Source organism: Salvelinus alpinus, chromosome 31 (assembly GCF_045679555.1).
Source record: "Salvelinus alpinus chromosome 31, SLU_Salpinus.1, whole genome shotgun sequence".
Taxonomy (NCBI): Eukaryota; Metazoa; Chordata; class Actinopteri; order Salmoniformes; family Salmonidae; genus Salvelinus; species Salvelinus alpinus.
The window spans coordinates 35,558,861-35,571,529 of record NC_092116.1 but is presented as its reverse complement, the minus strand read 5'-3'; the positions used below and the strand labels follow the sequence as shown (position 1 = coordinate 35,571,529).

General features: G+C 43.8%; 1 protein-coding gene across 1 annotated transcript in view; it reads left to right on the top strand.

Annotated features, from left to right (window-relative positions):
* The window catches only part of LOC139561121 (tyrosine-protein kinase Tec-like), a 55,365-nt gene that overhangs the window by 41,160 nt on the left and 1,536 nt on the right, over positions 1–12,669 (top strand). The window contains exons 13-18 of the mRNA XM_071378002.1: positions 2,533–2,704; positions 2,835–2,945; positions 5,087–5,192; positions 5,323–5,387; positions 9,976–10,094; positions 11,471–11,628. Of these exons, the coding sequence (XP_071234103.1) occupies positions 2,533–2,704; positions 2,835–2,945; positions 5,087–5,192; positions 5,323–5,387; positions 9,976–10,094; positions 11,471–11,628 (731 nt within the window). The remainder of the gene's footprint in view (positions 1–2,532; positions 2,705–2,834; positions 2,946–5,086; positions 5,193–5,322; positions 5,388–9,975; positions 10,095–11,470; positions 11,629–12,669) is intronic.

Sequence of the window (12,669 nt, the reverse complement as noted above, 5' to 3'; positions counted from 1 at the left end):
ACCCTGTTCTACTCTACCCTGTTCTACTCTACTCTACCCTGTTCTACTCTACTCTACTCTACCCTGTTCTACTCTACTCTACCCTGTTCTACACTACTCTACCCTGTTCTACACTACTCTACTCTACCCTGTTCTACTCTACTCTACCCTGTTCTACTCTACTCTACCCTGTTCTACTCTACTCTACCCTGTTCTACTCTACCCTGTTCTACTCTACCCTGTTCTACTCTACTCTACCCTGTTCTACTCTACTCTACCCTGTTCTACTCTACTCTACTCTACCCTGTTCTACTCTACTCTACCCTGTTCTACACTACTCTACTCTACCCTGTTCTACACTACTCTACCCTGTTCTACCCTACACTACTCTACTCTGTTCTACCCTACTCTACTCTACCCTGTTCAACACTACTCTACCCTGTTCTACCCTACTCTACTCTGTTCTACACTACTCTACTCTACTCTGTTCTACACTACACTACACTACACTACTCTACCCTGTTCTACACTACACTACTCTACCCTGTTCTACACTACTCTACTCTACCCTGTTCTACACTACACTACCCTACTCTACTCTACCCTGTTCTATACATTCTCCACCCTGTTCTACTCTGTTCTACTCTACTCTGTTCTACTCTACTCTGTTCTAACCTACTCTACTCCGTTCTACACTACACTACTCTACACTACACTGTTCTACTCTACTCTACTCCGTTCTACACTACTCTGTTCTACTCTACTCTACACTACACTGTTCTACTCTACTCCGTTCTACACTACTCTACACTGTTCTACTCTACTCCGTTCTACACTACCCTGTTCTACTCTACTCTGTTCTACTCTACTCTGTTCTACTCTACTCTGTTCTACTCTACTCCGTTCTACACTACCCTGTTCTACTCTACTCTGTTCTACTCTACACTACACTGTTCTACTCTACTCCGTTCTACACTACCCTGTTCTACTCTGTTCTACTCTACTCCGTTCTACACTACCCTGTTCTACTCTACTCTGTTCTACTCTACTCTACACTACACTGTTCTACTCTACTCCGTTCTACTCTACTCTGTTCTACTCTACTCCGTTCTACACTACTCTACTCTACTCTGTTCTACTCTACTCTGTTCTGTTCTACACTACTCTGTTCTACTCTACTCTGTTCTACTCTACTCTGTTCTACTCTACTCTGTTCTACACTACACTGTTCTACTCTACTCCGTTCTACACTACTCTACTCTACACTGTTCTACTCTACTCCGTTCTACACTACTCTGTTCTACTCTACTCTGTTCTACACTACACTGTTCTACTCTACTCCGTTCTACACTACTCTACTCTACACTGTTCTACACTACTCCGTTCTACACTACTCTACTCTACCCTGTTCTACTCTACTCTGTTCTACTCTACTCTGTTCTACTCTACTCCGTTCTACACTACTCTGTTCTACTCTACTCTGTTCTACTCTACTCTGTTCTACACTACTCTACTCCGTTCTACACTACTCTGTTCTACTCTACTCTGTTCTACTCTACTCTACTCTACTCTGTTCTACTCTACTCTGTTCTGTTCTACTCTACTCCGTTCTACACTACTCTGTTCTACTCTACTCTGTTCTACTCTACTCTGTTCTGTTCTACTCTACTCTGTTCTACTCTACTCTGTTCTACTCTACACTACCCTGTTCTACTCTACTCCGTTCTACACTACTCTACTCTGTTCTACTCTACTCTACCCTGTTCTACTCTACTCCGTTCTACACTACTCTACTCCGTTCTACACTACTCTACTCTGTTCTGCACTACTCTACCCTGTTCTACTCTACTCCATTCTACACTACTCTGCTCTACTCTACTCTGTTCTACACTACTCTACTCTAACCTGTTCTACACTACTCTACTCTACCCTGTTCTACTCTACTCTACTCTACCCTGTTCTACTCTACTCTAACCTGTTCTACACTAATCTACTCTACTCTACTCTGCTCTACTCTACTCTACTATACCCTGTTCTACTCTACCCTGTTCTACTCTACCCTACTCTACCCTGTTCTACTCTACTCTACCCTGTTCTACTCTACCCTACTCTACCCTACTTTACTCTACTCTACTCTACTCTACACTACTCTACTCTAACCTGTTCTACTCTACTCTACTCAACTCTACTCTACCCTACTCTACTCTACCCTACTCTACCCTACTCTACTCTACTCTACACTACTCTACTCTAACCTGTTCTACTCTACTCAACTCTACTCTACACTACTCTACCCTGTTCTACTCTACTCCATTCTACACTACTCTGCTCTACTCTACTCTGTTCTACACTACTCTACTCTAACCTGTTCTACTCTACTCTACTCTACTCAACTCTACTCTACTCTACCCTACTCTACTCTACCCTACTCTACTCTACTCTACTCTACTCTACTCTACTCTACTCTACACTACTCTACTCTACTCTACTCTACTCTACTCTACTCTACTCTACTCTACTCTACTCTACCCTACTCTACTCTACTCCATACAGAGAAGTGGGAGATCAACCCTTGTGAGCTGACCTTCATGAAGGAGCTGGGCAGCGGTCAGTTTGGGGTGGTGCGGCTGGGGAAATGGAGAGCTCAGCACAAGGTAGCCATCAAGGCTATCAGAGAGGGAGCCATGTACGAAGAGGACTTCATAGAGGAAGCCAAGGTTATGATGTGAGTAGAATACATCACACACGGGCTGACAGACAGCACACATCGATAGACGAATATATATATATATATATAACACACACACATTCTAATGGTTTGTAACCATGAGATCCCCACATTGTGTGTGTCTCAGGCGTCTCTCCCATCCTAAGCTGGTGCAGCTGTATGGAGTGTGTACCCACCAGAAGCCCATCTACATTGTGACTGAGTTCATGGGACTGGGATGTCTGCTCAATTACATCAGGTAAGCCCAAAGTCATGGGACTGGGATGTCTGCTCAATTACATCAGGTAAGCCCAAAGTCATGGGACTGGGATGTCTGCTCAATTACATCAGGTAAGCCCAAAGTCATGGGACTGGGATGTCTGCTCAATTACATCAGGTAAGCCCAAAGTCATGGGACTGGGATGTCTGCTCAATTACATCAGGTAAGCCCAAAGTCATGGGACTGGGATGTCTGCTCAATTACATCAGGTCAGCCCAAAGTCATGTTACTGGGATGTCTGCTCAATTACATCAGGTAAGCCCAAAGTCATGGGACTGGGATGTCTGCTCAATTACATCAGGTAAGCCCAAAGTCATGGGACTGGGATGTCTGCTCAATTACATCAGGTAAGCCCAAAGTCATGGGACTGGGATGTCTGCTCAATTACATCAGGTAAGCCCAAAGTCATGGGACTGGGATGTCTGCTCAATTACATCAGGTCAGCCCAAAGTCATGGGACTGGGATGTCTGCTCAATTACATCAGGTCAGCCCAAAGTCATGGGACTGGGATGTCTGCTCAATTACATCAGGTAAGCCCAAAGTCATGGGACTGGGATGTCTGCTCAATTACATCAGGTAAGCCCAAAGTCATGGGACTGGGATGTCTGCTCAATTACATCAGGTAAGCCCAAAGTCATGGGACTGGGATGTCTGCTCAATTACATCAGGTAAGCCCAAAGTCATGGGACTGGGATGTCTGCTCAATTACATCAGGTCAGCCCAAAGTCATGGGACTGGGATGTCTGCTCAATTACATCAGGTAAGCCCAAAGTCATGGGACTGGGATGTCTGCTCAATTACATCAGGTAAGCCCAAAGTCATGGGACTGGGATGTCTGCTCAATTACATCAGGTAAGCCCAAAGTCATGGGACTGGGATGTCTGCTCAATTACATCAGGTCTGCTCTCAGAAACATGTTACATGTTACACGCTTCTTTCATGTTACACGCTTCTTTCATTTTTCAATGTTTAAATAAAATAAATAATAATAATTCATCAGGATAGCATACTGCAGGGCTGTTCAAGGCAGGTTTACCAAAAGGTTGCTGGTTCGAATCCCCGAGTCGACTGGGTAAAAAAAATATCTGTCAATGTGCCCTTGAGCAAGGCACTTAACCCTAATTAGCTCCTGTAAGTCTCTCTGGATCAGAACGTCTGCTACATGACTAAAGTGTCATGTAAAAGATACCCTCCTGTAGGTTTATACGCCAACCCTGTCCCTGGAGAGATAGCCTCCTGTAGGGTTTTAACTCCAACCCTGTTCCTGGAGAGATACCCTCCTGTAGGGTTTTAACTCCAACCCTGTTCCTGGAGATACCCTCCTGTAGGGTTTTAACTCCAACCCTGTTCCTGGAGAGATACCCTCCTGTAGGGTTTTAACTCCAACCCTGTTCCTGGAGAGATACCCTCCTGTAGGTTTTAACTCCAACCCTGTTCCTGGAGAGAGACCCTCCTGTAGGTTTTAACTCCAACCCTGTTCCTGGAGAGAGACCCTCCTGTAGGTTTTAACTCCAACCCTGTTCCTGGAGAGATATCCTCCTGTAGATTTTAACTCCAACCCTGTTCCTGGAGAGATACCCTCCTGTAGGTTTTAACTCCAACCCTGTTCCTGTAGAGATACCCTCCTGTAGGTTTTAACTCCAACCCTGTTCCTGGAGAGAGACCCTCCTGTAGGTTTTAACTCCAACCCTGTTCCTGGAGAGAGACCCTCCTGTAGGTTTGAACTCCAACCCTGTTCCTGGAGAGATACCCTCCTGTAGGTTTTAACTCCAACCCTGTTCCTGGAGAGAGACCCTCCTGTAGGTTTTAACTCCAACCCTGTTCCTGGAGAGAGACCCTCCTGTAGGTTTTAACTCCAACCCTGTTCCTGGAGAGAGACCCTCCTGTAGGTTTTAACTCCAACCCTGTTCCTGGAGAGATACCATCCTGTAGGTTTTAACTCCAACCCTGTTCCTGGAGAAATACCATCCTGTAGGTTTTAACTCCAACCCTGTTCCTGGAGAGAGACCCTCCAACCTGGCAGAGATACGTTTTAACTCCAACCCTGTTCCTGGAGAGAGACCCTCCAACCTGGCAGAGATACGTTTCAGCTGTCTTGTTTTTTGTTAATTAACTTCAGGCAGCGTCGGGACACCTTCAGCCTGGGGTCCTTACTGAGTATCTGTCAGGACGTCTCAGAGGGGATGGAACACCTGGAGGCACACGGCTTCATACACAGAGACTTGGTGAGTCTATCAGCCAATAGAATCATAGTATACAGACACCTAGCCAATAGGGAGAAAGTTGGTCAGTCGTTCTGCCAATAGGCACAGATCTGGTTAGAGTAACAGCCAATCTCTGTCTCTTTCTCTCTAGGCAGCGAGGAACTGTCTGGTGAACGATGCTCTGGTAGTGAAGGTATCAGACTTTGGAATGGCCAGGTACGTAGCAGAATATCACACTCAACTCTCATACTATTCTGTATCTCCCCTCTCTCTCTCTCTCAATTCAATTAAATTCAATTTTCTTTATTGGCATGACGTAACAGTGTACATATTGCCAAAGCTTATTTACAATATAAAAAGAGAATCAAAATTGTCAACGGGACAACAGTAACAACAATAACCAAGTGTCAAAATAACCATACATTCAACAATAACAATAAACATACAGTAGAGTACATGTGCAGGTTGATTGGTCTGTCAAACACTGTCCCTCAACTTATGGCAGGCAGCAATGTAGTGCGCTGCCAACCCACAGCTCTCTGCGTCCTCCCCCAACAGGACGGGTAGCCTACTCTCATCGGAGAGGTCTTTGAAACCTTGAATAAGAGTTTCAAATTTGGGGAAATGACACTCTCTAATTGTTTTGTATTTTTGGGTTCTGCTGTTGTGCAGTGGTTGCACAGTCTTTCCTCTACAGGGAGCCAGGTTTTCCTGTGTCTACCCTTCTCAATGGCAAGGCTGTGCTCACTGAGCCTGTACTTTGTCAAGGTTTTTCTAAGGTTTTGATCAGTAACCATGGTCAAATATTTAGCCACGGTGTACTGTCGATTTAGGGCCAGATAGCACTGCATTTTGCTTTGTGTTTGTGCTTGTGTTTCCCAATAAGCAATATAGTTTTGTTTTGACTGTGTTGTAATTTGGTTTATCCTGATTGATTGGATGTTCTGGTCCTGAGGCTTCAGTGTGTTAGTAGAACAGGTTTGTGAACTCAGCCCCAGGACCAGCTGGATGAGGGGACTCTTTTCTTTGCTCAGCTCTTGGCATTGCAGGGCTTGGTAATGATATGAGAGGGGGTCACTGTATTTTAGATGTTTCCAAAACTTAATTGCTCTTTTTTGAGTTTTTATTATTAGTGGATATTTGCCTAATTCTGCCCTGCATGCATTGTTTGTAGTTTTCCTCTGGACATGTAGGATAATCTTACAGAACTCTGCATGCAGGGTTTCAATGGGATGTTTGTCCCATTTGATGAAATCTTGTTTTGCAAGTGGACCCCACACCTCGCTGCCATAAAGTGCAATTGGTTCAATGATATATTCAATTAGTTTTAGCCAAATTTTAATAGGTATTTCAATTTGAATTTGCTTTTTAATGGCGTAGAATGCCCTGCGTGCTTTCTCTCTCAGTTCATTCACTGCCTCATTAAGGTGTCCAGTTGAGCTTATTTTTAAACCTAACTAATTGTAGTTTGTACAGTACTCTATATATTTTGTACCAATTGAGAACTTTGGTCTAATTCCCTGAGATCTGGATCTTCTCTGGAAAATCATTATTTTAGTCTTTTTGGGGTTTACTGCCAGGGCCCAGGTCTGGCAGTACTGCTCTAGCAGGTCCAGGCTCTGCTGTAGGCCATGTGCTGTGGGTGACAGCAGGCATAGGTCATCTGCGAAGAGTAGGCATTTAACCTCTGAATTGTGGAGACTAACACCAGGGGCTGAGGATTTTTCTAGAATAGTGGCCAATTCGTTGATGTAAATATTGAAGAGTGCAGGGCTCAGATTACAACCCTGACGAAGGCCCCGCCCCTGGTTAAAGAATTCTGTTATTTTCTTGCCAATTTTAATGCTGCACGTATTGCCAGTATACATTGATTTAATTATGTCATATGTTTTACCCCCTACACCACTTTCAATAACTTTGTAGAACAGTCCTGTATGCCAAATAGAATCAAATGCTTTTTGGAAGTCGATAAAGCAAGCGTATATTTTGGTATTATTTTGGTGGACATGTTTATCTATCAGGGTGTGTAGGGTGTAAATATGATCAGTTGTGCGATGTTTTGGTATAAATCCAATTTGGCTTTTACTCAGGACATTGTGCTTATTAAGGAAGTTTAGAACTCTTACATTTATAATACTACAGAAAACCTTCCCCAGGTTACTGTTCACACAAATGCCTCTGTAATTGTTAGGGTCAAATTTGTCTCCGTTTTTAAAGATTGGGGTTATGAGTCCTTGATTCCAGATGTCAGGGAAATAACCTACACTCAGGATCAAATTAAACAGTTTTAATATAGCCAATTGAAATTTTGCACTAGTGAGTTTGAGCATCTCATTTAGGATGCCATCAGGTCCGCATGCCTTTTTAAATTTGAGAGCCTGAAGTTTCTTATAGAGTTCCTGGTCAGTAATTGGGGAGTCCAATGGATTTTGATTGTCCTTTATAGCTTTTTCTAATCCATTCAACTTCTCATGAATTTGGCGTTGTTCTGTGTTTTTGTCAATTTGAACGGTGTTGTAGAGTGTTTTAAAATGGGTTGTCCATATGTCACCATTTTGTATCGCTAATTCCTCTTGTTTAGATTTTTTTATTTTTTTCCAATTTTGCCAGAAGTTGTTTGTGTTTATGGACTCCTCAATTAGCGTCAGCTGCTTTCTGTTGTACTGGGCTTTTTTGGTTCTGAGTGTACGTTTATAGAGTTTTAAAGTCTCACAGTAATGAAGGTGTAATTCACCATTATTTGGGTCTCTGTGCTTTTGGTTGGATAGTGTTCTAAGTTTTTTCCTTATAATTTTACAATCTGCATCAAACCAGTTGTCATCTGTGATCTTTTTTGTTTTGTTTTTTATCAATTTCAATTGTGCTTCTTTTGCCGTTTGCCTGAATATATAGTTGATGTTTTGTACTGCTAGATTGATGCCTTCTTTACTGTGAGTGAATGTGGTATCCAGAAAGTTATCTAAGAGTGTTTGGATATTTTGGTTCCAGGTTGCTTTCTGGTATTCTTCTGTGCTGTTTTGGGCCCATCTGTATGAATGTCTGATGTTGTACAGCTTGCTGGGCTGTGAATGTGTGGTTGTTTCCATGTCTGCTCTTTTGAGGAACAATGTAATTTGGCTGTGATCAGACAGAGGTGTTAGTGGCTTGACTGTGGCTGTCACTGTTGTTTCTATGGGGGAGATTGAGACAGTTAGAAACAGTATGGCCTGTAATAAAGCTGTCCCCTCGTGTGGTCGTTAGATCAGGTAGTGTTCCTGTGCACGCATTTGTGTCCCCACAGATGAGCACATTTCCCTGGGCCTGGAAATGGCACGTCTCTTCCTCAAGGGTGGGGAAGATCTCCTCTGAGTAATATGGGGATTCTGAGGGGGGGATATACTCTCTCTGTCTGTCTCTTTTTCTCTCTCTGTCTCTCTTTCTCTCTCTCTCTCTCTCTCTCTCTCTGTCTCTGTCTCTTTCTCTCTCTGTCTCTCTTTCTCTCTCTGTCTCTCTTTCTCTCTCGTTGTCTCTCTCTCTCTCTCGTTCTCTCTCTCTCTCTCTCTCGTTGTCTCTCTCTCTCTCGTTGTCTCTCTCTCTCTCGTTGTCTCTCTCTCTCTCGTTGTCTCTCTCTCTCTCTCTTTGTCTCTCTCTCTCTCTCGTTGTCTCTCTCTCTCTCTCGTTGTCTCTCTCTCTCTCTCGTTGTCTCTCTCTCTCTCTCGTTGTCTCTCGCTCTCTCTCGTTGTCTCTCGCTCTCTCTCGTTGTCTCTCGCTCTCTCTCGTTGTCTCTCGCTCTCTCTCGTTGTCTCTCGCTCTCTCTCGTTGTCTCTCGCTCTCTCTCTCTGGCTCTCTCTCTCTCTCGTTGTCTCTCGCTCTCTCTCGTTGTCTCTTGCTCTCTCTCGTTGTCTCTCGCTCTCTCTCTCTCTCTCTCTCTCGTTCTCTCTCTCTCTCGTTCTCTCTCTCTCTCTCTCTCTGTCTCTCTCTGTCTCTCTCTCTCTCTGTCTGTCTCTCTCTCTCTCTCTCTGTCTGTCTCAAATTCAGAGGGCTTTATTGGCATTGAACACGTTTTCTAGGGCTGGGATTTGACCTCACAATTCTATATTATCATGATACTTAAGTGCCGATACGATATGTCTTGCGATTCTCACGATTCTATATGTATTTGCGATTTGATACTGTGATATTACTGCGATTTGATGTTCCAAACATTTTGCTGCTGCAACAAGAGAAGTCCATGAGAAAAACAGTTTTGGCGGACAAGCTATGAAGGGAAAATGTTGGTCCACATTTTGGTGCAGGTACAGCAAACTAGCGCAAAAATAATATCACAATATGTAACTGTATCCATTTTCTTCCCCCACCACTGTTTACATTGCCAAAGCATGTGAAATATATAATAAACAAAAGTGAAATAAACTATAAAAATTAACAGTAAACATTGACATTTCAATTGTCATTGTCTCCATACAGTGTTGTAACGATGTGCAAATAGTTAAAGTAAAGTATATATAAATAAAAGAGGGCGGGGCTTAAGCTGCATCCCTGTCTCACCCCCTGACCCTGTGGAAAGAAATGTGTTTTTTTGCCAATTTTAACTGCACACTTGTTGTTTCTGTACATGGATTTTATAATGACATATGCTTTCCCCCCCCCAACACCACTTTCCATCAATTTGTATAGCAGACCCAGACCAGGGCGGCCTGGTCACGGGTAATGTTGAGGGGCGGGGGAGGGGGAGCGGCCTGGTCACGGGTCATGTTGAGGGGTGGGGGAGGCGCTGCCTGGTCATATGGGTCACTCTCTCCCTCTTTTTGTGTGTGTGTGTTAGGTATGTACTAGATGACCAGTACACTAGTTCATCGGGAGCTAAGTTCCCAGTCAAGTGGTCTCCTCCTGAAGTCTTCAACTTCTGCAAGTACAGCAGCAAGTCGGACGTCTGGTCCTTCGGTAGGTGGTCACTGTATGTGTGTGTGTGGACGGTCTATTGATGTGTTTGTTTGTGGACGGTCTATTGATGTGTTTGTTTGTGGACGGTCTATTAATGTGTGTGTTTGTGGACGGTCTATTGATGTGTGTGTGTGTTTGTGGACGGTCTATTGATGTGTGTGTGTGTTTGTTTGTGGACGGTCTATTGATGTGTGTGTGTGTGTGTTTGTGGACGGTCTATTGATGTGTGTGTGTGTTTGTGGACGGTCTATTGATGTGTGTGTGTGTGTGTTTGTGGACGGTCTATTGATGTGTGTGTGTGTGTGTTTGTGGACGGTCTATTGATGTGTGTTTGTGGACGGTCTATTGATGTGTGTTTGTGGACGGTCTATTGATGTGTGTGTGTGTGTTTGTGGACGGTCTATTGATGTGTGTTTGTGGACGGTCTATTGATGTGTGTTTGTGGACGGTCTATTGATGTGTGTTTGTGGACGGTCTATTGATGTGTGTTTGTGGACGGTCTATTGATGTGTGTGTGTGTGTTTGTGGACGGTCTATTGATGTGTGTGTGTGTTTGTGGACGGTCTATTGATGTGTGTGTGTGTGTTTGTGGACGGTCTATTGATGTGTGTTTGTGGACGGTCTATTGATGTGTTGTGGACGGTCTATTGATGTGTGTGTGTGTTTGTGGACGGTCTATTGATGTGTGTGTGTGTTTGTGGACGGTCTATTGATGTGTGTGTGTGTTTGTGGACGGTCTATTGATGTGTGTGTGTGTTTGTGGACGGTCTATTGATGTGTGTGTGTGTTTGTGGACGGTCTATTGATGTGTGTGTGTGTTTGTGGACGGTCTATTGATGTGTGTGTTTGTGTTTGTGGACGGTCTATTGATGTGTGTGTGTGTTTGTGGACGGTCTATTGATGTGTGTGTGTGTTTGTGGACGGTCTATTGATGTGTGTTTGTGTTTGTGGACGGTCTATTGATGTGTGTTTGTGTTTGTGGACGGTCTATTGATGTGTGTGTTTGTGGACGGTCTATTGATGTGTGTGTGTGTTTGTGGACGGTCTATTGATGTGTGTGTGTGTTTGTGGACGGTCTATTGATGTGTGTGTGTGTTTGTGGACGGTCTATTGATGTGTGTGTTTGTGTTTGTGGACGGTCTATTGATGTGTGTGTGTGTTTGTGGACGGTCTATTGATGTGTGTGTGTGTTTGTGGACGGTCTATTGATGTGTGTTTTTGTGGACGGTCTATTGATGTGTGTGTTTGTGGACGGTCTATTGATGTGTGTGTGTGTTTGTGGACGGTCTATTGATGTGTGTGTTTGTGGACGGTCTATTGATGTGTGTGTTTGTGGACGGTCTATTGATGTGTGTGTGTATGTGTGTGCGTGTCAGGCGTGTTGATGTGGGAGGTGTTTACAGAGGGGAAGATGCCATTTGAACACAACCCCAACTACAAGGTGGTGATGATGGTGTTAGAAGGACATCGCCTCTACAGACCCAAGAAGGCCACGCCCAACATCTATGACATCATGCTGCGCTGCTGGCACGAGGTACATCATACGCTTCCTACTTCCTGCTTTGTGTTTTGTGAATGTTTGAGGCAGAAAACACATAGAAATGCAACATGTAAAGTGTTGGTCCCATGTTTAAATAAATAAAAGATACCAGAAATGTTCCATACGCACAAAAAGCTTATTTCTCAAATGTTGTGCACAAATTTGTTTACATCCCTGTTAGTGAGCATTTCTCCTTTGCCAAGATAATCCATCCACCTGACAGGTGTGGCATATCAAGAAGCTGATTAAACAGCATGATCATTACACAGGTGCACCTTGTGCTGGGGACAGTTTTTAGGGAGCATGCAATTAGCATAGTGACTGCAGGAATGTCCACCCGAGCTTTTGCCAGAGGATTTTATGTTAATTTCTCTACCATAAGCCGCCTCCAACGTTGTTTTAGAGAATTTGGCAGTACGTCCATCCGGCCTCACAACCGCAGATAACGTGTATGGTGTCCCTGCTTTGTGTTTTGTGAATGTTTGAGGCAGAAAACACATAGAAATGCAACATGTAAAGTGTTGGTCCCATGTTTAAATAAATAAAAGATACCAGAAATGTTCCATACGCACAAAAAGCTTATTTCTCAAATGTTGTGCACAAATTTGTTTACATCCCTGTTAGTGAGCATTTCTCCTTTGCCAAGATAATCCATCCACCTGACAGGTGTGGCATATCAAGAAGCTGATTAAACAGCATGATCATTACACAGGTGCACCTTGTGCTGGGGACAGTTTTTAGGGAGCATGCAATTAGCATAGTGACTGCAGGAATGTCCACCCGAGCTTTTGCCAGAGGATTTTATGTTAATTTCTCTACCATAAGCCGCCTCCAACGTTGTTTTAGAGAATTTGGCAGTACGTCCATCCGGCCTCACAACCGCAGATAACGTGTATGGTGTCATGTGGGCAAGCGGTTTGCTGATTTGGCGATTTGCTGATTGGGCTGGCATAATCTATGGACAACGAAAACAATTGCATTTTATCGATGCCAATTTGAATGCACAGAGGAACCATGAGATGAGATCCTGAGGCC